At 42.3% G+C, this 24,974-nt stretch overlaps 2 protein-coding genes and 1 long non-coding RNA gene across 9 annotated transcripts in view; 2 read left to right on the top strand and 1 right to left on the bottom strand.

Annotated features, from left to right (window-relative positions):
- LOC137656099 (putative glutathione-specific gamma-glutamylcyclotransferase 2) overlaps window positions 1–7,403 on the top strand; it is a 123,833-nt gene extending 116,430 nt beyond the window's left edge. For all 6 annotated transcript variants that reach the window (XM_068390305.1, XM_068390277.1, XM_068390295.1 and 3 more), the window contains exon 5: window positions 6,561–7,403. In XM_068390305.1, coding sequence (XP_068246406.1) covers window positions 6,561–6,760 — 200 coding nt within the window. In that variant the 3' untranslated portion in view covers window positions 6,761–7,403. The remainder of the gene's footprint in view (window positions 1–6,560) is intronic.
- LOC137656083 (uncharacterized) overlaps window positions 1–24,974 on the top strand; it is a 534,405-nt gene that overhangs the window by 405,608 nt on the left and 103,823 nt on the right. The gene's annotated exons all lie outside the window — the stretch shown is intronic.
- LOC137656140 (uncharacterized) lies at window positions 13,078–24,142 on the bottom strand. Its single transcript, XR_011046958.1, has 2 exons — window positions 23,687–24,142; window positions 13,078–13,427 (listed from the first exon to the last, which is right to left on the bottom strand). It is a non-coding gene; the product is annotated as an uncharacterized lncRNA (long non-coding RNA).

Raw genomic sequence — 24,974 nt, 5'->3', positions numbered from 1 at the left:
AAATTGCCAAATCCGCGAAAACAAGGGCATAATGTAAGAATTCCTAGCTAAATGCTAAATAGCTAAAGTTATTAAAGCAAAATATGCCGGGAATGTCGTTCTGGCTAACTAAATGTACATGCAAAGAACGACCGCGTCCAAGACGCCATCCGGCTGGGTAACAGCTCTTGTTACGTTAATTACGAACTTATTTCGAGGAAAAAAATGGCAAGAGCTTACATTTATACAAATTAAAGATAGTACTTAACTTTCCAGAGGCAGATGAGGCTGGTGAAGACATCATTGCGAAGTAACAATCCAAAACAGCGAGATTGGATTGGATTCATGTTACTGGTATTACTATGGATGTCTTTAGGTCCTATATTATAATTGAAAAGCCTCCAGCAGTCAAAGGAACTTTTTAAAATCTAAATGTAATATTATATTTGAACCTTTAAGAAAACTTTTTTTTCAAGATCTCACAACTAAAACTTTTTATATGAGAATTAGCATTGCAAAATGCATCAGAGATCTACAAGCTCTTTCTTATTAGATAGGTTTTGGAGAACCTAAAATGATCTTATTACTTTTAAATGCTTTCAGGGCTAAGAAAGATTTTAGAACAAAAGGTTTACCACAAATATTCCAAATTCCCTCTTTGGAAAATGAAGTTACTATTGCATCAGAGAATAGATTTCTTTGCCAAAACTGTAGTCATTAAGGTTAATTTATCTAATTTTTTTATGTAGAGTTAGGTTTTCAAAAATCCTTCTTTGTGCAAAACTGCTATTTGTTTCGTAAATGGAAGGTTAGTAGCTACCCCTCTCACTCACACACATGGACTGTACTTCACTAGGCTTTTGGCTCGGATACAGAATTATTGTTACCCCTCTTCCTCCTCACCTTTTTGGACTGCCATTATTAATCTGTTTTGCTTTTTCTTTTCAGTGTGTGTGTGTGTTTGCCCTTCCTGTCGGCCATGCGTACCTGTCTTGGACCTGAGTGCTGCGGAATATTCATGTCCACTGAGGATACCGATCCTCACCGTTAGTGTCCGGCTTGTAGGAGGCAGCGGTGTGATATGGAAGATGAATGTAATGAATGTTGGGCGTAGTCTGCCTCCCACCCAGTGGGAAAGGTTTGGGCAACGGGAAAAGAAGAAGTATAAAAGGGATTCTTTGCCTTCGAAGATCACTTCGAAGCAGAAGAAACCCAAAGCTGCTTTTTCCGCCCCCGACCTTTATCCGAAGCTTCATCTCAAGCGGTTTCCTCCGGGAAACCGTCGAGTAGTAGCGCAGGCCGTTGAACTCCTGGAAAACCTAGCGAAGCAGTCCCGCATCTCCCCCCTCGAGTGAGTCTTTGTCTCATTTTCCCTTTTTTACAGGTTTAGCCGTTTCTGGGTTTGCCCGGTCCGCTTTCCAAGGTGTTGTTGCTGGGTCTTATTCAGTAAGGGGCAGAGTTGCCGAGCTCATCTGCCTCTTGAGATTGATCCTTTGGCCCTTTTGGAAAATGTGGTGTCCGAGGAGTCGTTGGGTGCCCCACCAGCTGACTCTGTTCCTGCCTCTTCCTCTGCGCCTTCCGCCGTTGTTGAAGACTGCTGCTCCCCTCCCTGACCATTCTTCGTGGACAGAACAAAGCCCTAGACATTTCTCTCCTGCGAGTGATCACCTCTCTTGTTCAAGAGAAGACCACTCATAGAGACTCGTCTTCGGAGGTCTGCTGATGGTTAGCCTGCTGAGCAACCTGTCCCTCCGTGGGCTTGTCATCGTAGTCGTTGCCCTTGTCGAGCTCACCTTCCTCTTCGCCTTGAGACTTGCTCCTTTGCCTTCGGAGAAGAGACGTCTCTTGGACGCTTCGGCGTTCTCTTTGCAGTGTTCCTCTTTGGAGGATCCTCTGCCTTCTGGTTCTCTTGGTTCCTGACCTTCGCCCGTCTTGGACTCACCGTGGGCTCGTTTTTCTCCAGCCTTGTTGCGTTCAACAGACCTCGCCTCGTCTCCTGCTCGTCAGTGAATCTCGGTTCGTGACTGTCCTTCTGTTTCGGCAACTGCGCATCGTTCGCTGTCGAGGATTCGTTCACGATCTTGTCCTGCAGATATGCGTCCTTCCAAGGACCACATCTTTTCTCGAGGTCTTCGATTGGCAACTCGCCGATCTCCTGCTGATCAATCTTTGGTTTGCCGATTGTCAACACGCCGATCATCAACTCGCCAATCTCCGATACATCAATCTACAATTCGCCGATCTCCATTGTGCCATTCTCCAGCTCGCCGATCTCCGACTCGCCGATCGATGACTCATCGATCACCAACTCGTCAAGCACCAGCAGCTGGTTCTTCCCCAACCTTCCCGTCGGTCGCTAACAAGTCTTCGCTCTCCCTTAGAGGAAAGCAAACGCCAACAACCACGTGCTTCTTGCCATTCGCCAGTTAATCTTTCGCCTTGCGATTTTCAGATGAACGGCAATTACCATCACTTCGTCAAACAGGTGCGCGCGAACACGCTACCACAGCGCAACAACCTCAAGAATCAGCCCCTATTTGGCACCATCGTTCGTCGGATCCCCAACGCTCTTCTGGACAACATAGTTCACGATGTAAGAAGCCTTCCAGATCATCTCCGCAGAAGGGCAGGTCTTTTCATCGTTCGGCATTGCCTTACTTCCCTCTCCGCAAACGCAGAACATCGCGCACGCCGGGGGGACGGTGGAGAAAGGCAAGCTTCGGTAATTTAAGATTCTTAATGTTCCTATTCCTCGTAAGGAGGTCACAGCACCGGGCCTTCTTCTAAAGCCTCCTCATCAGCAGTTAAGACTCCCTTGCGGGCTCCTATTTTGTCGTTCCTTTCAGGGGAACTCTCCAACAGTGCTTCCATTGGTCAGCAGCCGTGATTTGGAACCTTGGACAGGGCAGTTACTCAAGCCATTACGGCAGGTATACCATCTGCACGCCCGTCTAGAAACCTCAGTTTCTTCGTCTCCCTTGAAGCAGAAGAGGAGTCCCCGACGAGGTATCTTCTTCTAGGGTCAAGTTGACCCCTGTTAGATTGTCTAAGGGGAGCTCAAGTGTGACTGAGTCCACTTCTCCTCACCCTCCTACTCTGCACTTGTCACCTCAGTTGGATTTTTCTCACAGGGAAGAGGCTTTGCCTGACTCTTTCCGGCCTTCCCCCATCAAGGAGGTCCTGCGAGTTAGCAGGGTTGCCTCGAAACCCGAGGAGGTTTCCATCCTTCCCCCTATGGGTGACCAACAGTAGGTTGCTCCATCGAAACCTTCTGCCCTCCAAGGAGGGAGTCTGAGGACTCAAAAACTCTGCCAAAATTCTCTTTGAGGAGTTGAAACTCACAGAGGGGGTCAAACCATCTTCATATAGTCACTTCAAAATCGACCACGACCTACCCTGAGATGTCTTGTGGGTGAAAGACAACAAATAAGCTGCTAGTCCTTCGTCAGAAGTCAAACAGAGGGAGTCAGAACATGCCTTTTGTCAGATTTTGGTCTACTTGAGGTCCTTCAACGGGTTAGCTGACCTGGCGATGGCTCTTGGACCATGTCTATGGCATTCAGAAGCCCCCAAAGACCAATGCAGCTTTGCCCTAGTCTCAGGGTTTGAAGAGTGCCGGGTGTAAGGTGGCTGCCCAGCTCTCGTACGCCTCTGGTTCACTTCGTTCGGGCTCGTCCTCAAAATTCCTCCCACCTCCTGGTGTCCAACAGATGAGATATTACAAGATTCTTTCTTTTCACAATTCCTTGGAGGCAAAAGTACCGAATCCCATATAAATGTAACAAAATATTAAATATCAAATATTACCTTAATAGATATAATAATTATAAATTAAAATAAACCCTTAAATTAAGGGGTTCCAATAAAAGATGAATCATCACTCGCATTATTGGAACATCTACAAATAATATACGAACAATTTAGTATTCCGAAAACCACCAAAGCAACAACGATACATAGAATCATGCGCTACAACGAATGTAAAGAATACTGCATCGTATAAAATAAACTGAACTGTAACTTCCTTTAATCTCTGACTAAGGAAAAATACTGAAAGGATCAATTAATAGCAAAATAAAATGTTCCTTTGATAAAGTACAATTAAAGACTTGTGAAGTAAGAAGAAAGTACTATTCATGAAATCGCTACAATATGTGTAACATCGTAACGATACTGATTACTGCGTAACAAAAATAAACTGAACGGTAGTTAATCTTTGCAAACAGATCGAAGATTATCTAAAGAAAAATATTAAAAGGATAAAATTTTCTCAAAATAATTCCTTTAATTTAATTTATAACTTAAAACTCTAAAAGCATAATCACTTATATTCTTTGTAAAAGGCAAGACAGACTTTCAGCCTACGGAAGAGGCTGTGACGTCATCAATGGTCGAAATATTTACATTTCGCCCCTATGCTTTCGTGAGGTTTAAAATAGGTTGAAAAAACCTTCCAACCCTACCTTTTAAGTTATAAATACGTGATCACAGATCAAATAAAACAAATATGCGAAAGCCAAAACTCAAAACGTTAATACATCACCAAATAACGTCCAAACAGAATAAGAAAACAAGAGAGAATTTCCAATAGTTTAGCCAGCTATGGCGGCAGAGAAAATCTGAATTGGTTGAGTATAGTTCTACCTGTGGTACCGCGAGGGCGCTGGGGTACACCTGTCTTATATGCGCTATGCTGCGCAAGAGATTTTGATTTTCTGCCGTGGGCGTCGGGGACTTTAGCCATTATATAACCAGCGGGTAAGTATATTAAAAAATTTATTTTATTATGAAAATATCATTTTCACCATTCCTTGGAGGAACTCACAAATGGAATCTCCCTAGAGGGACTTTCCGGTCTTCAAGTCTCCTTTTCAGCTGCGGAGATGCTTAACCAAGAGAAAGTTGTGAAGTATGCCATGCAGGCTACTTCGTGGCTTGATATTTGGTTAGAATCATTGGGGAACCTGGTCCGGACAGAGAATTTTTCCAAGGAAGGCACTAGGAAGGCAATGAAATGTTCCTTCCGTCCGGCACTTGTCCAGCACTTTTCAGTATACTGAAGAAAGACTCCCCAGAGAGAAGAGTGATCCTCGACCTGTCTCGTATCAAAAGTGAAATCAGTTTATATCAGATGCGACACAGGCAAATGTTGACCATCATGCATGTCTGCCAATTACTACAAAGGGGGTTTGGACCTGTACTATAAATGTAAATGATGCCTATTGCCTTGTCCCATTTACTCCCACCACTTCAGACCTTACCTAGGATTTTGGTTGGGAGATGAGTATGCAGGTGCAAAGCAATGCCTTTTGACCTCAGTATTGCCCCAAAAGTGTTCACTAAACCAGCATATCAGATATCAAATTTCTGTAGCTGCAGGGAGTTTTGGTCTTAGCCAATTTAGATGACTGGCTGAATTGGACATAAACGAAAGAATTATGCTTCAAATGGACAAATCAAGTCTTGTAAGTTCTGCAGGAGCTAGGTTTCTAGTTGAACTTTGCAAAATCAAGACAAATTCCAGGAAGGATATTCAAGTGACTACTGTATATCTTTAATGGAAAATAAAACAACTCTAATCCTAACAAAAAATCTTAGTACAGAATTCCAAGCAAGTTCAGATTCTTTCTTTCTAACCACCTTCCCACCAGGAAACTGGAGATGTTGTGCCTTCTTCAGTTTGCTTCATTAGTTGACCCAATGTTAACGACTAGGTTGAAGGACCTCAATAATTATGAGTTTGGAGAAGAGTGGCCTGGAAATGGTTTTGAGACCTTCAGGCATGGTTGCCTTGGCATTGTAAAGAATTTCTCAGGCCATGTATTACATTTAAAGCCTTTCCATGTTAGTCTAATTGGTCCCTCATCTGATTTCCATCATCCGTCATACAGACAAATCCTGGTCAGGTTGGAGAGGTCATTCAGAGGAGACAGTTGATGCGCAGGTAACGTCTTTAACTGTAGTGGGGAATTTTGATGACGTAGTAATGATGTCAACCCCTAGCTAGACATTATCAGCATTGGAGGTGCTGTGTCAAGCTCAACAGTGCCTGAACTTGAAGGTCTCTTTTATATACACTCAATCCATATTTTGCACATTGATACACTGGCCCTAGAGTAGGGGACACAATATGTCTTTGGTATTTATGTTGTATTGGATTCCCTGATCTAGCCTTTTACCAGAAAGTCCTTGGAAACCACATATTACCTCCCCAAAAAATAAATTTTTCCTTTATGAAAACCTCTTTTATAATATAATTGCTTTTATATATTACAGATATAGTGATTGCCATCTTTCCCGGCTTGCAAATCTTACTACTCATGATACAGTTTAAACAAAAATATGGAAGGTTATTGAAACAAATCAGTACTGGGGATCCATTATGAATATGCTGTAAAACTACTCTCATATGTTTGACAGATGAAAACTGTAAACTTAGTATACAGTGCACAGTATGTTAGATTAATGGGATTTTTAAAAAGTTTTAAAGACAATTTTTCAATATGTAGTTTTCCTATACACTCTTCTCCTTTGAAAACAATTATATTAAATTTATATTAATCTTGTACAAATACTTACAGGTTTGGAAAATAATCCATTTTATGCAGGTCCAACTGATGAAGATACTATAGCTGAAATCATTGCTTCTGCATCAGGACCAAGTGGAGCAAACGTAGAATATCTTTTTCAGTTAGCAGAAACTATGAAAACTATGGGTGTACATGATTCTCATCTCACAAATATTGAACAGAGGGTAAGAAGTATCATATGCAAGAGATGATACTGTAAGGAAATTTTGTTCTTAGTTGGGCTCAGGATTGACTTATTTTATTTCCCCAGTAAATAAAATGCAGTATCATACAGTATTCTTATTTGGCTCTTCAAAATTAAACTTGCCATAAAATAATTAGGTATTGTTACAAATGATGTAAAAAAAAAAAACCCTACACGTGCTAAAACAAAATATCAAAGTTAACATTATTTTCTTGAATTTTACCTTTTCATCTATATAAACATGTGTAAGTTGTTGTATGTTGTTGCTTGGTGTTTGGAAAAACATTTTTGGGGAGGTACTGTATAGTCTCTCAGACACTCCCTCCTCTCTAGCCTCATGCACGGAAGCAGGACAATTGATTTTCACTAGGAAAGGAAAGATGGTGACTAGGCATAATACAAGTTGATGCACAGGTAGCGTTGTCTCCAGGTATAGTGGTGGTTCTCACTGATGACATAGCAATGATGTGTCACTCATAGCCAGCCAGTTTCAGCTATGGAGGTGCAGTGTCTAGTGCTATAGTGCCTGAACTTTTAACATTGATACACTGACCCTAGAGCAGGGGAGACAATATTTATTTGGTTTGTTCCGTAACTTGAATACAAACCACGCTATTTATTAGGGGTTATACTTTCGGCGGAGCTGAAATGACGAGCCATTAAAATTTTAGCGAGGGTTAACTACCCACACGGCTAGTTAGTGGGGGGTAGGGGGGGTTAGCTTGCTACCACTCCCGTTCACACACCTGTGATTTAGTCACTTTACTTTTGGCTCGGATCGAGAGCGGTTGTTTCCTCTCTCTCTCTCCTCGCCTATTCTGGACTGCCATTAATTTTTGTCTTTTAACTTACTTTTTCTTATACTTGTATATATATGAAAATATTCTTAATGTTTATGTATATATATGTGTATAGAAAGGTGGTAAGTTTCCTTTTCAGTGTTTGTGTTGTGTGGGATACATATACGACAATGACACTTGCATAGTAGCAAGGCCAGCACAGTTCCACTTCGTCGACCTCTCCCTCTCTGGTCCATCGGTCTTCCTGTCAGCATATAACCGTTAACTCGGCCGCCGCAGGGGAATCGTCATCGCCTGGACCCTCTTCATTCAAGTATTGTCTTCGCCTTTTCCTCTTTTCCTACGGGAAACATGGATTCTGAGCGAAGGGAATGTGGCCTTTCAAAGATTGACTACGGTCTCTCTCTTCTCGAGGTCGTTCACCTTTACAACAACAGCGTACTATTGGGGAAGCTCCTTTCCCGTGCGCGGGTACTCTGGTCGGTTGAGAGGAGATTCCAGGTATCTCCTAAGAAAGTAGTTCGAGGTAAGTCTCTGTGTTGGAACAAACTTAATTTTATGCTTTCCCCTCTTCTGAGTTCCTCTTGGGGAATTTGTTAAATAATTAATTTTTTTGTCGGCGCTATACTTATTTTATGTTGTTCCCTCGGGGTTCCTCTTCGGAGTTCCTCCCTAGGGAATTTCTGTTCAATAATTATTTAATTTTATTTTTCCCAGTTAACTATGCAGTTTTTCTTTGTTCAACTAAGAGTGCCAACGAAGCAGAGCTGTTCTGTTCATGCGTGGGGAATCTGCTGTCACTGCCGTCCCTCAGAGGACGTTGTCATGCGCGTCATCCCTTCTCTTAGAAGTACAGTACCCCCGTGACAACATGACCAGCACTTCAGATCATCTTAGAATGCTAAAGTAGGTTCGCCTCCAGGGGTTGGACAACTTCCCTTCCGAGGGAAGTTTCCTCCCTAGGTGTGAGGTTGTTTCTCCCTTCAGAGGGAGAACTTCCCACATCTTAATAAATTCATCGTCTCCGACTGCTGTTGCTGCCTTTGCCCAGACTTCTCTCCCCCCTTGCTGAGTTTCTCTTCCTTCAGGGGTGGAGCACGGTCTTGGCAAGTCTCTTCTACGAAGTGTTCACCTCTCTCGTTCGCGAGAGAGGCCATTCATAGAGACTCCTCTTCGAAGGATCATCGGTGGATGCTCGCTCTTCCAAAGGGCACATCTCAGTTCCTGATCATCCTGCCAGCTGACCTACCGATCTACCAGCGCAACCTTGCCACTGGTTATCCTACCAGCTGACCTGCCAACCTACTAGCACTACCTTCGCAAGCGAGTCTTCCGCACTCGCTCTCCGACAGTCTTACGAGCGCGATAGCCGATGATCTTCCGCGTGCGGGTGTCGATGGTCTCCTGCGTGTGCGCCGATAGTCTTCCGCGCGCGCGGCGATGGTCTCCCGCCCGCGCCCCGATGATTTTCCGCACGCGCGCCAGTAGTCTTGTGCACGCGCAACAAAAGTCTTGCACACACGCGCACCGACGATCTTCCGCGAGCGCGTGCACCGACGATCTTCCGCGAGCGCGTGAACGACGATCTTCCGCGAGCGCGTGAACGACGATCTTCCGCGCGCGCCGATGATTTTCCACGCGCGCAAGTGCCAATGCTCTTCCGCTCGCATGCCACGTGCCAACAGTCTTCTGCTTGCGCACGCCGACGATCTTCCACGCGATCATTGAACTCAGCTCGCTGATCTCTGACCAGCCCATCTTCAGCTTGCTCATCTCTGACCAACCAGGGGGGACCATAATCAGCTTGCTGATCTCGAACTCACCATCGGCTCACAGACCACCGATTCATCGGTCATCGACAATTTGCCAGCAGTTCGTGACTCGAACTTACTAGTCAACCGCTTCCTGTAGTTCCTAGATCAGAAGGTATACAACATACTTCTCGCTACTGGCCGTTCGCCATCACACTAAAGTGATCGGCAAACGTTCGACAACCCTCATCAACGGCTTGCCGACAGGGAACTACTTGCGAGCACTCTCCAACTGCACAGTAACCACGATACCCAACGGTTAACCATTGATTAACATTTGCCAGATTGATTCTATTCTAAGGAATAGCATCAATCCCATCAGGGCGCATGGTAAGGCTAAGCGTTGCCTTCCTTCTGTTAGTTATAGAAATTCTCTCTCAGTGAAGAATTCTTATACTGGGTATCGCGCCTGATCCTTTACGACACGAGTCAAGACTCCAGCGTCGACAATCTTCCATGCAAAAGGATCAGCAAGGAGCTGTCCCTTTGGGTCGATGTCCACACCATGTTGGAGTTCGAACAAGGGCCAAGACCTCAGGTCTTCATTTGCACACTGGACCTAAAGGACACTTACTCCCAGGTCCAAACCATCCAGTCTAGACCAACAAGAAACACTAGTTCAAGGCACTGTGCTTCGGTCTTTCCACTACACCCATCCTGGTCTCACAGGATTGGCTTCTGTCTCCTCTCTCTCAGGACGACTGACTGACCTCAGCAGACTCAGTGGCAACCTTGCATTAACACTGGAACTATTGAAGTCTTTTTTACCAAGATCATGTGATCAGGGTAAACCTACGGAAGTCTTCCCTACTTCCCTCCCAGGAGACTGGTGTATCTGGGAATGATTCTAGACACCAATCTCCACAAAACCTTCTCAAAACGAGAACGACTTCCATTCCAAGAGACTTGAGTCGGAAAAAAGAAGAAAGGAAAGACCATAGTGCTGCACCACAGGACCTCAGCCCTCTGGATAGAGCCCGAAGGTACTTTCACTTAAATCTCTTAGGAGATGAAGGCCAACTTTCCGGTCCTTCAGTAGCCTTATCGGTTCCTAACAGACCACTCAGTGATGTGATGAACGACACACCACACACCACATAGAGACTCACATCAACAAGCAGGAAGGAACTTGCTTGTAGCCTCTTCCCATCTAATAGTATGAACACTAAGATGGGCCAAAGTCCGTTCGGTACCACTATCAGCCCGCTTCATTCCAGACTGGAAGAATGTGCTCGCCGACAATCTGTGCACAGCATCTCAGATAAGGTATACCGAATGGACTTTGGATTGCCATGTAGCCAACAAAGTCCCGACTTTACGAGGTCCTCCAACAAGGCTACCGTTGCTCACCAGCCCTAGACCCCAAGGCTCTCTGGCAACAACGGTGGGTAAAACAATGACGTTTACGTCTTGTCCATGTTTTATCTGGAGAAGGGCACTCAATAAGGCTAGAACATCGGTCAACCTCTCAAGGACTCTCCTAGCTCCGCTATGGCATTATACAGAACGGTCCCCAAACCTTTTGCAGCTCCTGATAGTCTCTCCAAGAGATCCCTCTCCACATAACAGACAACCCACTGCGACACCTACCACAAACTATAGCTTTGCTATGATTGTACGCCTGAAAACTACCCAATACCTCTTTGCGTAAAGGTTGTCTAGATATCTGAGGAATTCCTCAGCATCAGTCTACCAGGCAGTATCGCGTCTTGTGTGGTTGGTGTCATGTGAAAGTGTCTCTCCACTCGATACCTCGATTCCAGCAATAGCGGAATCCCCAAGTATATACAAGAGGAAAAGACCCCCTATTCAGTTCCGACAGGTAAAGATGATCACTCAACCTTGATCCTTCACCTTCAAACTGAAAGAAAGGGACACCCTCTCATTGATAGACTTTTCCTAACTCATATGGACTTACAACTTGCCTTTCCCCAGTCGGAATTGAGACCTTCCTCTCAGAACATGGTTAAAATCTTTGATCCCTAAAGGGACCTCCTTATGTTCCACTTCACCAGGCAATAAATTTTCTCCTAATTTAAGAACACAATGTTCCTACACACTCGGACAGCAACCATACGAGTCAAGGAACTTCATGGTCTCTCTTTCGACATCGCCCATTATTGAGAAGAGTGAAAGACAATGTTCAGTTTCGTCCCTGAGTATGTCGCCAGACACAGTCTCCAGAGGTGATGGATCCTACACAAGTCTCAACTAGGTAACAGACGATCCAGATCATCCGTTACTGTACCCAGGGTAAGGTATGAGACTTTACCTAAAGAAAATGGCAACATCCTGCCCGGGTCCCTTCTCTTGTCAGCACTGGGAGAGACTAGAGGAGGATCACCGAAACATCATCTCGACGTGACGACTCACAGTGTCAGGGGCATAACTATGCCCCTGGTCCTTCTTAGCAGATTACTCTGTGACGCAGGTGTACAAGAAACGATGTGAATGCTCCAGGTAACTTTCACAACCTTTCTCCTGCAAGACGTGACCCACAGGAACTTGATACGATCTCTATCGGTCCGGTGGTGGCTGCACAACAGCTGGTTGTCTACCTCAAGCTCCTTATTGGACAAGTAGGAGAAGGTTGAGGGCACTGTTACCCGGTTTTAGTCTGCGTGAATGAAAAGATATGACTGTCTCTTATTCTTTTCTTCATCCTACCCTCTCGTGGGGAAAGCAGCATCCTGGGTTCTCTGCATAAGCTGACCTCAAACCACTGCAGGTAAACCATGCTCCCTTGTGTACCTAGTAATAAGCTAATACTGTTGCGTCCCCATACCCTGGCGAGGTGGTATTGGGAAGTCTTGGTTACGTCAGGTTTTTCCTACAGACTCGGAATAACTTTACCTAGACAGTCACACTTCTGCACGTCTCAACACACAGCTTGCGTAGGCCGCGGACCTTGCGTAGCAAGGTTTAGCGAGGGCAGGGACTCCTTATTTTTGAGTACTAACATACTCAGATAAGGAGTCCCCAGGCAAAGCCAAAAGCCAGATTGGCAGGGACATCCACCCTTTCTAATGGGTGAGTCACCCCTAATAAATAGCGTGGTTTGTATTCCAGTTACGGAACAAATGACAAATTCGTAGATAATTTGTATTTTTCCTAACTATACAAACCTTAGCTTTTATACAAACTTGCCCGCCAGCCCTATCCCCCTTGAAGTCCTACCTCCAAGAAAAGTGACTAAATCACAGGTGTGTGAATGGGAGTGGTAGCAAGCTACCCCCCCTACCCCCGCTAACTAATGGTGTGGGTAGTTAACCCTCGCTAAAATTTTAATGGCTCGTCATTTCAGCTCCGCCGAAAGTATAACCCCTAATAAATAGCTAAGGTCTGTATAGTTAAGAAAAATACAAATTATCTATGAATTTGTCATATTTATATATGGTATTGAACTCCCAGTTACTGTATAGCCTTTAATAGTCAAGTCCTTGGAGATGGCACAGCACCTCCCCAAAAATAGGTTTTACCTTTGTCAAAATCACTACGAGCTTTGTACTGAAACTTCTACTGGACTGAATTTTTTCTTGTTTTCTTTCATATCAATTTTGTACCCAAAATGGTAGTTAATTTGAAAATATATAGTGTTCAGAGTTTTAGACAAAAAACATAAATTTATGTAAGGATAATTGAAAAGAAGTTTATTTACAATAAAATATTTTCATAATTGAAACTTATCATTTGGTTTGACATTATACACTTGATAATTTGTATTAATTTTTATTTTCATTATTATGAACTGTAACATTTACAAGATACATGACAAAGAATATTCATTTGGTCATTTGTCTAAAACAATAAATTCAAAGTACTGTACTTTCAACATTACCATTTATTTGATAAATAAAACATTTTGATTAATTTATCTTAATATGAGAAGAATTACAGTCAGCACTCATGTGTGAAATATGATTTCTGGTATCTGGCCATCTTCAACAGAAGTTCCATTATTATTACCAGCTGCATAAGTAAAATGGAAAGTCACACGATCCCCTGAAGGACATTCTACTGTCACTTTACGAACTCCTTTTGTTCCATAGTGAGAATCTGGACCCTGAAAAGAAAAATTACACAAGAAAAAGTGTTGGTAGGCATGAGATAATATTTATTGGTAGGCATGCGATATAACATACTTGTTTATTTCAATTTGAATGAAATGTTAGAAACTTGGGGATTCCCATTTTCATGGAATGTGACAAACTTGGGGATTCTAATTTTTTCCTTGTAAGTCATGTCAAAATAAGTTACCACACAACTATACTGTAAAAAAAGGAATTTTAATAATATAATTTATTCCTTCTAAAGGCCATGGCTCTTGCCCGCCAATGCCACATCGAATGACTAATGGCAACTCGAGATAAGGCCTGGCCTTACCCACTCTAATCAGTCTCAAAGTCTCCACTAACAACCTATCATCTTGAACTCATTATTCAGTGGGGAGGAGGGTGGAGATGTATATGAACATGTTGTGAGTATAGAAATAACATTTGTTCCAACACTATATACAAAACCTTATACTCATTTCAGTGGATATATTTCGGCGATAGCTGAAACCCAAGCCCATTAAGATTTCTACGAGTAGCAATTACCCTCCGCAAGTTAGTGGGAGGAGGGAAGTACTAGTAAACAATCATCACTTTTTATTTTGGCTCAGTAGAGTAAAGATGTAGTCTTGCTCTCCTGGCTTACTATTAAAAGAAACTGGCCTAAAAGTTTACAAATTCCATTTTCTTTTCAGATTGTGATCCAGGACTTCCCTTAGGTGTGGACTCAGTTGCTTCCCTTAGTGAAGCAAAATGCAGCTACCACTGGGGAAAGTCTCTTCCGATACTCCTACATTCCTTGGGACTTTCGGGTCTCCTCGCTAAGGAATGGTTTCCAAGGGTGATACAGTTTACTGCAGCACTCTCTGCTCCTGCTCACCGTCATTCCTATAGCTACGGCGTAGGAACAAGAGCAAGGCCAGATTGGTTCCTTTCGGGGTTTCCAGTGGGGATTCCTTTGGGGTGAACCCAGAAACTAGCTTCGGCTACATTTCACTGTCAGCTCTTGATGCGGACCATCAACTTGAGTTCAGCTCGTTGCTGGGAAGCAGAGAGCACTTACCCAGAGGTCTCCCTCTAGTTCTTAGACAACTTTCTCTTCTGAGAGAGATTTAACCTCCACTAGGTGTTAGGAAGCTTTTACTTCCGAGGGGGAGTTACCGTCCACCAGCAATCTTCCCACTTGTGAGGAGAATTGCCAACAGAGGCAACGGGTTGGTTGTCATTCCTGCCTGCAGGAGAGACAGCCTTTGCCTGAGTGGCCCTCCTCTGGTTGATTCCGCTGGCAGGATTTGGATTCATCCATATCCCGCTCTAGGTCTTCGAAGCAAAGCTTTTCGGAGCTTGGAGACTGCTAGCAGTTCCTGCTCCTCGCCGTCCCTTAAGGTACAAACATGCTTCTTGAGCAAATTCACTTCGGGGTCATTGCCATTGACGAGTCTCTTAGGCTTCAACTCTTCATGGTTATTGCCAACAACACGCCTGTTGGGCTTTTGGTTTCAACCTCTTACAAGGGAAAAACTGCTCGTAGGCTATAACTCTTTGAGGTTATTACCTATATTGTGCCTTTGGAGCACAACATATCTCTATGAGTTTTGGGACCTGCCCGTCATGGTTTCAACCTCTTACGAGGGAGAAACTGCTCGTAGGCTATAACTCTTTGGGTATTGCTTACATCATGCTTGTTGGGCACAACAAAGCTCATTGAGGTTTGTGAGGCTAGGCCCTTCAGGACCTGAGCCTCATGGTTTCAAACTCTTAAGATAGAGAAATTCCTTTTTTTCAAGTTCAGCACAGCCTTTTTCATCCAATTCCGAGGCAAGAACATAAGGCTACTTGCCAACCCCATGTGAGGGGGAGGTAGGACGAGCGTGAGTGCTTCGCGAAGACCTTAGTTTCACAGATAAGTTATGGGCAGTGATACACACCCATCCACTGAGCTCTAGCGAGATAAGTGGGCGAGCTCTTCTGCCTGACGAAGGTCTGCAAACAATCCAGGTCGCTCGCCTTAGTATTACTCACATTACCGGTACCCATTCTTAACGGTAAAAGTCAATACTCTCCTTGCCAATGTTGGCTAATGTTCACTGACGCCCAGCAGCATTCACTGACGCCAGCCTTCGTTCGGTGATTCTGGCCAGCGTTTGCCGACGCCAGCTTGCATTTGCTGATTCTGGCCAGCATTTGCTGACGCCAGCCTGCATTCACTGATGCCGGCCAGGGTTCGCCAGTGTTTGATAACACTCACCAGCGTTCGCTAATGTTCGCCAGCATGCATGGACCAACAACTAGTTAACTAGTCATGACTTGCCAACCTCCTTTGTGAACCTGGCTATTGTTTGTGTTATAGGCCAATATACCCGTACATGTGAGACTACACTTCTTCATGGCATGAGAGACCACCTGGCACTAAAGTGAAGTGTGCAGGCAAACTCCCATCCCTAAGGAGACCTAAACAACTACAGGCACTCACTAACACCTCCAGAATAAGGGACTGCTAAGAGATCCTTCGGTTGCGCATGAGCGCTCGCCAAAGACTAAACCCGCAGGGGTTATTGCTGCAAATGGGGATGCCTGCCAACCGCTTGTGGCAGCGGCATGCAACCATTTTGCCCCTATCATACAACGAACCTTATTAGACATATCCCTGCGGGCTTATTGCCGCAGGTATGAATGCTTTCCAACCGCCTGCTACCACCACATCCCACCTTTGTTTGGAAGGCACCAAGTCTTGTGAAACGTAATTCTTTGGGGATACTATCTCGGGTTTCTCTTCCCTATGGAATGCACTCGCATGATGTTGGCCTCCGACCACTTGTAATCTCTTCTCTCCTCGTCATGCCCTCAAAGCACAACGGGCTTTGAGAGATTCCCTTACAAGCCTGTAAGCACGAGGGGATAAAGTCAATTTCTGCTTACATTTATGAACGATAGCAAACAAGCATTCACTTAGGGGGACGATTGTCCCGCCCACATGGCGAGCGGGCAAACTCTTAAAACCAACGTAGGTATGATTGCTTCGCTAGCTGCATCTACTTTTTGTAGGCACGCCCATGCACACGCTCAGAAACATGTTGGCAATGCTACAGCTAGGCGATGATCAATTTCTTTGGGCAATAATGTTGCACTTTGTTCCACACACATTATACCCGCAAGTGACTCTACGAGCTCCAGGAGGGTGCTCATTCACGGAAACATGTTCACAATGCACAGTCTCGTTTTCGAACACTTACCTGGAGGTAAAGAAGTACATTTGCAGACAACTGTATGCAGGTAAGCGAGCTATTACTTCCAACAAAGGCAGTTTGCTTTGTCAGTTGCATGCGTTACAGGACTCTCATGGTCGGATGCACACCTGTGAGAGATAGCAAGGGTTTTGTACCATCATTCAATTGGTACTCCATTCTAATAAATCTTTAAATCTCTTTCTTATTCAATGGTTGTATTTCTTTGGGGGAAATTCAGATTATGCATGACCCTCCTACCTTCCCGTAACAAAACCTAGGTAGTCTACCCTCAATTAGACCTTTCCTCCATTCCAGGCAATTCCTCCCAAACATTCGAATCAGCTGTCAAAGTATTGAAAGTACTGACTCCGAAACTTCACATAAGCGAGTCTGTTTCACAGAAAGGAACATTTGGAACTTATACCAGTTTTGTCAATGAGAAATGGAGAAATACAAAACGTATTTCGCCATTTCTAGGGATTTCGGTCTTAGGAAATTCTCGATTGCAAAAACTGATCAAAGTTCTCCAATCGAGTTCCGGATGTAACGAATCATTCGAGCTGTGCCGAGATGTTCGTCCCACCTTGGCATTCCCGTCATAAGATAGGAAGAAATTGCCTTCTAGAGGAATTTGGTGGTCGGTGTTAGGGGTTCATAGCGGACCTATGCATACAATTTCCTGTCTGACAATGAATTGAAGACACGTCACAATCTTACGTTCGCAAGTAGTTGCATACAGATGGTCATTAGCAACCGACCTCTTGCCTGACAGTAATTGCTGCGGAGATCCCCTGTAATACCATCATCTCCTAGAGTACTGGCTACTCTGTTGTTACCGATCCAGAAGCATACTTACACGACCAACTCCCATTGGATTGAAGGCAGTTAGAGGACAGGATTCACCACCCTGCTACAGAACAGTTGCTTGTAACTGATTGCATGACTTGACAGCAATTAACTTGAATTGTTTTACTCTCAGCCCCTCAGGAGCAACCGATAAAAGAGTTGATCTTTCGCTCGAGAGTCAAGGTTCCTTATTCCTCTCAACTGAACTTGCCAACCCTTTGAAGTGGAGCAACAGGAGAGGGCATTCCCCAGACCAGTCCACCGGTGGGGGATGTCTGAGGAGCAGTTGGTGTAGGTGTATGCTCTACAGGGCCAAACCTTGGTTGGTCTCCGTGCTCAGAGAGGGTTATATCGTTCCATTCACATTCTCTTGCCCTTTCTGACCCTCCATCCAATAATGTCAGATTCCTACATGAAGGGACCCACGAAGGAACAGGCCCTTTGGACCAAAGTCCAAACCATGCTAGGGAAGGACACTCTCCAAGAGGTCCTGGACGGATTTCCAGGCTTCTACAGTCAGTCAGTTTTTGTAGAAAAGGTGTCTGGAGGCTGGAGACCAGTTATCGACCTCAGCATTGAATGAGTTTGTCCAACAAACTCCGTTCAAGAAGGAGACGGCCCAGACGGTCAGACCAGAGGACTTCATCATATCGTTAGACCTCAAGAATGCATACTTCCAGATCCCTGTTCCTCATCCTCAAGGAAGTACCTAAAATTTACATTAAGCATTAAGATACACCAGTTCAATGTGTGGTGTTTCAGCCTGTCCAGAGCATCTCAGGTGTTCGCTCGGATCTTTACCCATGTGTCCACCTGGTTTCACAAGAACGGCATTCGTCTCCTTCATTATCTAGATGATTAGCTGGTTCTAGCAGACTCGAACAAGATCTTTCTCTATCGAGACAGGCTTCTCGCCTTTTGCCAGGAACTGGCGATTGTGGTAAATTATGAGAAATCGTCACTCGAACCTTCACAAATGATGGTATATCTAGGGATGAGGATTATAACCAAACTAGGCAGTCTCCCATTCAGGAACGAGTAGGGAGAATAAAAAGGGTAGCTCCTCATTTTCTTTTATACAGGACAACTTGCCCACACTTCTTTGGAAAAGGCTTCTGGGACATCTAACCTCTTGTCCAAGAAGTTGGTTCCCAATGGTCGTCTACGCATTCACTCTCAACAGTGGCAGCTGAAGACTTTTTGGTCTCAGCACCTCAACTCACTGAACACCCTGGTGCTGGTAGGTCCAGAGCAGAATAGAGACCTGAGTTGGTAGGTGTCAGACACCCTTCTGATCATGGGGAGTAGACCTTTTCTCTCCACCCCCAGAATTGTTTCTCTTCACAGATGTATCAAAAGAAGGGTGGGGGCCCACCTGCTGCACTTCAAGGCATCTGGGCTTTAGTTTGAAATTAAGCGATAGTGCCACATAAACCTCCTGGAAATAAGGGAAGCCTTTCAAGCCAACAAGCAATTCCATCAGCTACTTTCAGGACACTGTAGTGCTGATAAGCAAAAACAATACAGTGGTTTCACACATATACAAACAAGGTAGTACTTTTTCAGAGCACCTCTGCCAGCTAGCTGTGGAAATCCTCAGATGGACGGAAGACAACTCGGTAGCCCTATCAACCAATTTTATCCTAGGCAAGAAGAACATGCTGGCGAACAATCTGAGTAAGAGGACTCACATAGTAGGCTCTGAAGGGCCTTTGAAACAACATATAGCCAACAAAGTTTTGACTTTGTGGGTTTTGCCGACAGTCAACCTGTTTACATCTCTAAACCAGAGACTTCTGGTGTACTACTCTCCAAGATGCCTTCCAACATCCGTGGGACAGAACAGACGTCTATGCATCAGCCCCCCTTCTGCCTAGTAAGGAGGCTTCTAAACAAGGTCAGGGCATCTAAAGATCAGACTCTGAATGACCATAATAGCTCCACTGTGGGAACATACAGAATGGCTCCCGGATCTTCTGCATCAGGTCACAGAGGAACCGAGAAGAGTTCCCTCCACTTCCTGATCTATTCGGACAACCACACGTGAAGATTTACCATCGAGTTATCCTATCACTTCATCTTCACACCTGAAGGTTATTCAACTCCTCAGAAAGAAAGGCTTTTCGAAATCTGTTGCAAAGAGAATGGCAGGATATCTCCGGGAGACGTCTGCCGTTGTATATCAGGCAAAGTGGTCTGTCTTTAATGGTTGGTGTCATGTATGGGGTATCATTCTCCTTAGTGCCTTTATTCCAACAATATCATTGCTTATTTTGTACATCAGGGAGGAAAAGCTCTGCTCAATATTGGCGGTCAAAGGCTAACGCTCTGCATTGAGTCTTGCTTTTGGACTGAACGAAATTAACATTTCCTCCTGGACAGAATTCTCTCTCTTAATACGGAACTTTGAGCACACTCACCCTCAGTTGGAAGTTAGACCTCCTCTTGGGAACATGGTGAAGGCACTATGTTCTCTGAAAGGAGCGCCTTATGAATATCTTCGTTAAGCATCATATCGTGACTGGACACTGAAAATGGTGTTCTTGTTAGGACTGGCCTCTGTAAAGAGACTCGGCTATATGGTCTTTCTATGACGTCGCCCATTCATACAGGTGAGTGAAGGTGACACTCAGTTTCGTCCTTGAGTTTGTGGCTAAGACTTACAATCCGGCTGTAGCGGATCCTAGATTCAGGCCTTCCCAGATTGAGTGTCTCTGGTCTGTAACAGATGACCTAGATCAGCTGATACTCTGCTCTATAATGGCACTGAGGAAATAACCTAAAAGAACCACCAGAGCCCGCCCTCAGATCACCAGGCTCTTTGCGAGCTCGGGGAGAGTAAAAGAGGAAGGTCACAAAGAACTTTGTATCTTCCTGGTGCAGACAGGAAATTGAGACCGTTATACAACCAGGCTCCTCACAGTCTGATTATCAACCCTGAGGTTATGATGTAGGGCATCAGCATGTCCCTGCCATTCAATAAAAATTTCTCTGTGACACAGGTCCTGCAAGCAGGCGTGTGGAAATGGCAAACCACGTTCACCGCCCACTACCTGCAAGACATAACCCACAAGAGCCTAGGTCTTGTGGTAGCTGCATAAAAAAATGTGGTCAATAACATCTCAGCTCCCTTGAAGGTCAAGTAGCAGTCGGTTGAGGGCAGATTTTACCAGCGAGTAAGTCTAGAATGAATGTGTGAGTGAGTGGCCACTTCCTATTTCATTCTGCTTTCTCTTGAGGCTCAGCATCCAAAGTACTCTGCAAGCGGACCTCTTGTAAGTTCAGATGGGTATCACCACCCCTTGTGTAACCTATGTATATATATATTTGTCATGTCCCCGTCCTTCAAACAAGGTGGAGTTGGACAATGTCTAGGTTAGGTGTGGATTTTAGCACTAGAATTACACTTACCTGGTCTAGTCGTATTGGTAAATTCTCACACTTAGCACGAACTGCTCAAGCAGTTAACCCAAGGGTTAACGAGGTGTCAGGGTGACTTCTAAACAGCTTGTGCAAAGCAAAAAGTATTCACCCTTGTTCAGTTACGAGCCAATTGGTTTTTGGACTTTCACTCACTATGGACTGGCTGAGTCTCCACTGTAAAAAGTGTAAGGGCTTGTTTATAGTGTTGGAACAAATGAAAAATTTAGAATAATTTTTATTTTTCCTAACTATGCAAACCTGAAGCTCTTTACACACATTGGTCCTGATATCACCTTCCTCTGGAAGTCCTGCCGTAATTGCAAAGTAACAGGTGTTTACTAGTGCAAGTGTAAGCGAGGTGGTCAGTCTACTAATCCCTGCTAACTAGCAGAGGGTAATTAGTCCTTGTAAAAAGCTTAAAGGGTGGTTTCAGCTATCACTGCAATACTCCAGATTTGTATACTAAAGAAATATTCAAATTTTTTTCCAGATATCATATTTTATTATTAAAATTTAAATAATTTCTATGAACCTTCCAAGATATCCATATTACTGACTCTAACATTCTGATAGTCGTGGGTCATGAAGGAAAATACTAGTAAGTATAGTATAAAGTTTTAAAAATTACTGATTTTTACACCAGACTCACCTTTAATCTAGTGCCTTGACACCAAACCTTTACAAATAAGGTTACAATTTGATGTTCCAGATTGTGTTTTTAAATATCTCTATAAGAGTAGTCAAATTCATCCATTAATGAAACTAAAGGAAACCAAACTAAGGCACCTGAAGCCTAGTAATCTTGAAAAAAAGAACCAAGATTAGTGAATACCGATTGGTAATCAAACGCTAGCCATCCTGTTTACTATGTAGAAGCTTTACCTCTGCCAGTGTACTCTCTCCAGTTCCATAAACACTTATTGAAAAATATTTTCCCTAAGAGGAACCATGAGATATTCATATTACTCACAATTGTTATTTAAAATATGTTCTCTCAGTGTAGGAATGCTAACCAATCCAGCAAGTAAGCTAACTTAAAATGCAAGAAATACTCATCACAATCAGGAAGGGAGATCATCTTAATGAAACCACTGTGATGGAGAAACTGTTAGTCTGCTATTTACCATTAACTGCTAGATTGTTTCATTACTTTACTGGGGTCATGTATCTTTAGAAAGGAAAGAAAATAATTTTTTTTTATAAAATTCTTTTTGGTAAACGTCGATAAAACAAGCTTATGGAAAAGAAGCAATATGAACATGAGGGGAGGTTCATAGAAATAATGGTAATTTATTTTCTTTAATTATAAACTCACTACATAAAAACAAACAATTTTGTTTGAATTTTAAGCAAACAAATTCTTTTCAATTTACGGTAAAATGAACCATCTGCAATTCAAATAATGTGAGGCTAGCATAGATTAGGCTACATTGTTTCATTGTGATTGCAATATTATTCTATTAACTGAACATAAGTTGTTGTCAAGCAGTAGTGTAATATTGCAAAAACATGAATGAATTAAATTTACTACAATTTTTTCTTCTCATCCTAAGTAAAATCTGTACTGCATAACCCGTGCATATTATACAATTTTGGTTTTAACAAGCATGAAAATATTCATTTTAAAATTGAAATTCCAAAGTCATTTAGAACATAACACTTGTGCAAATTAAGACTAAAAAGTATATGATTTTATAACAAAGTAAAAAGTGATGGTACCCTGTATCTCAGAGCAGTACTAAGGTAATAACTTCTGTTAGATATTATTGTTCCTTTCTTTTTTATTCCACTTAGTAATCAATAGCATTCATTTTCTATTATGCCCAGTATTCATTTTTCTCTTCAATATATTTACTTGGTTTATTTAATTTCTTGTTGAATTTGTCATGTCCTAGTCTATTGCTATTTCCATCTTGATATTATATGATTAGATATGGCATGAACCACTGTTACATCAAGACCATAAAAAAACATAAAAGTTCTCTGAGCATAGCGAATGAACTCAAAAGTTCATATATTACGCTAGTTTCGTTTTAATTTACAATTATTAGTATATATTGTATGGTTGTGGGGAGGGGATTAGGCCATTTCTTATGATTCTGTAAAGCAAAAATAAAGTAATAGCCAAATACAAATGCATATTACCAATTTGGCAGTTTTAAAGCCTTGACAAGGCCAAATATAAAAAGTTTCATTGTAATTAGCTAATTTTGCTTGGTTCCTATGATTATTGCCCTATTAAAATAAGTGCCAGATTATTAATTCCAGGATTATTGATGGTTTACCTTTACCTAACAGTGCACAAACACGCTGAAAATATAAATAAAATTAAACATAACAAATTACCGTACACATTATAGTAGCCAACATCACAACTGTCATTAATTAAATAACCTATTTAATATCAGGTGAATTTGAGCTGGCTGCACAAAAAATCTACTAAGCTTGGTCTTAATTCAATTTGGGTAAAATATAAAATTTTTAGACACCAATTTTAAAGCATACAGGTACTCACTAAACCATTATACAAATATTAATTTGACTTTTCATATTATGGTCACAAATACCTTGGATACTTAGTTAATATGACAAGCAAAGATAACAATAAATTTAATTAAAAATATAAATGCAAGGAAATACCTTTCCATAAAAAAAGACTATAGAACAAATACAGCATGCAGTCTCCAAAGGTAAATTCAGAGGGAATACTATACATATTCAAAAGTGTTTTTACGATGAAAGGTTGAGCAGAAGATTTCAATAGAAAGTCTTACCTTCAATGTAGCATAAGCAGTGTAGTTAGTATTAGGCAAGACCTCAACAGGCTCTTTAAACATGACTCTAAATGTATTCACGGTGCCATCAGAGGTAAAATTTGTGTCATTACTGGCACAGACCTAAAAGAGGCAATGTGAGTCAAAATTAGACAGTTAAATGAGCATTAATACTATGTATGGTTATCCAATTACATAATCAAGTGTTTTACCACTTGCCATCCAGATTTCATGGCAAGTTTATCACATAAATAATATTAATATAGTCATTTTTCTCAATTGAAGTATGTAAGAATAGATCCAGATTTCCTTTCTGGTCTTAGTAAGTTTATCAGATTGAATAGAAAAAGAGGTGCTCAGAGGGAAGTGTGATAGTTAAAAGCTTTAAGTGCATACTGAACAATATACAAAATTTGTGTTAAAGCAAATGAAACCTTAAAAACGTAATTAATTTCATTTTCGTCAATGAACAATACATAAGTAAAAGGTATTCTTTGCCCATGGAGGTTCTCAGGTTGACTAAGTCCTAAAAAATTGATAGGGCACAAGCAGTCTCATACACATACTATATACATAGACACACACACATATATGTATATCTATACCTACCTATCTATACATATATATATATATATATATATATATATATATATATATATATATACATATATATATATATATATATATATATATATATATATATATATATATATATATATATATATATATATATATGAATGATAAATTTTGCACATTTAGACATTTTTATTATTTACATAAGCCATATACAGTATTATATTCCTCCTAATATGTGGATTCTCTCTATACCTTGGGATCAGAGCCCCAAGGGGGAATAAGCTGGAATATAATAGCTTCTAATTGCTCAAGGAATCGAATGCGGGCTCGAAAAACTGAGGTGACGTTGACATACCATCTAGCCACAAAGAAAGATTATTCTGGCTAGATGGTATGTCACTGTCACCTCAGTTTCTCGGCCCTGATTTGATTCCCCAGCCGACTAGAAGCTACTATCTTTGAGTTGATTCCCCTTTGGGTCTGATCCCAGGGTATAGAGAGACTCCAGATATTTGAAGTGCAATATAAGGCTTATTTTAATATATATATATATATATATATATATATATATATATATATATATATATATATATATATATATATATATATATATATATAGAAATAAATTTCTACCTCATACTTGGGATCGAACGCTAGCCCCTTCTAATGAAAGGCCAGGTCGAAACCAACCATGTCACGAGAGCCCATAAAA

The sequence above is a fragment of the Palaemon carinicauda genome, chromosome 1 (genome assembly GCF_036898095.1).
Source record: "Palaemon carinicauda isolate YSFRI2023 chromosome 1, ASM3689809v2, whole genome shotgun sequence".
Taxonomy (NCBI): Eukaryota; Metazoa; Arthropoda; class Malacostraca; order Decapoda; family Palaemonidae; genus Palaemon; species Palaemon carinicauda.
Note: the sequence above shows the minus strand (reverse complement) of the source record. Positions and strands in the feature narration are given on the sequence as shown.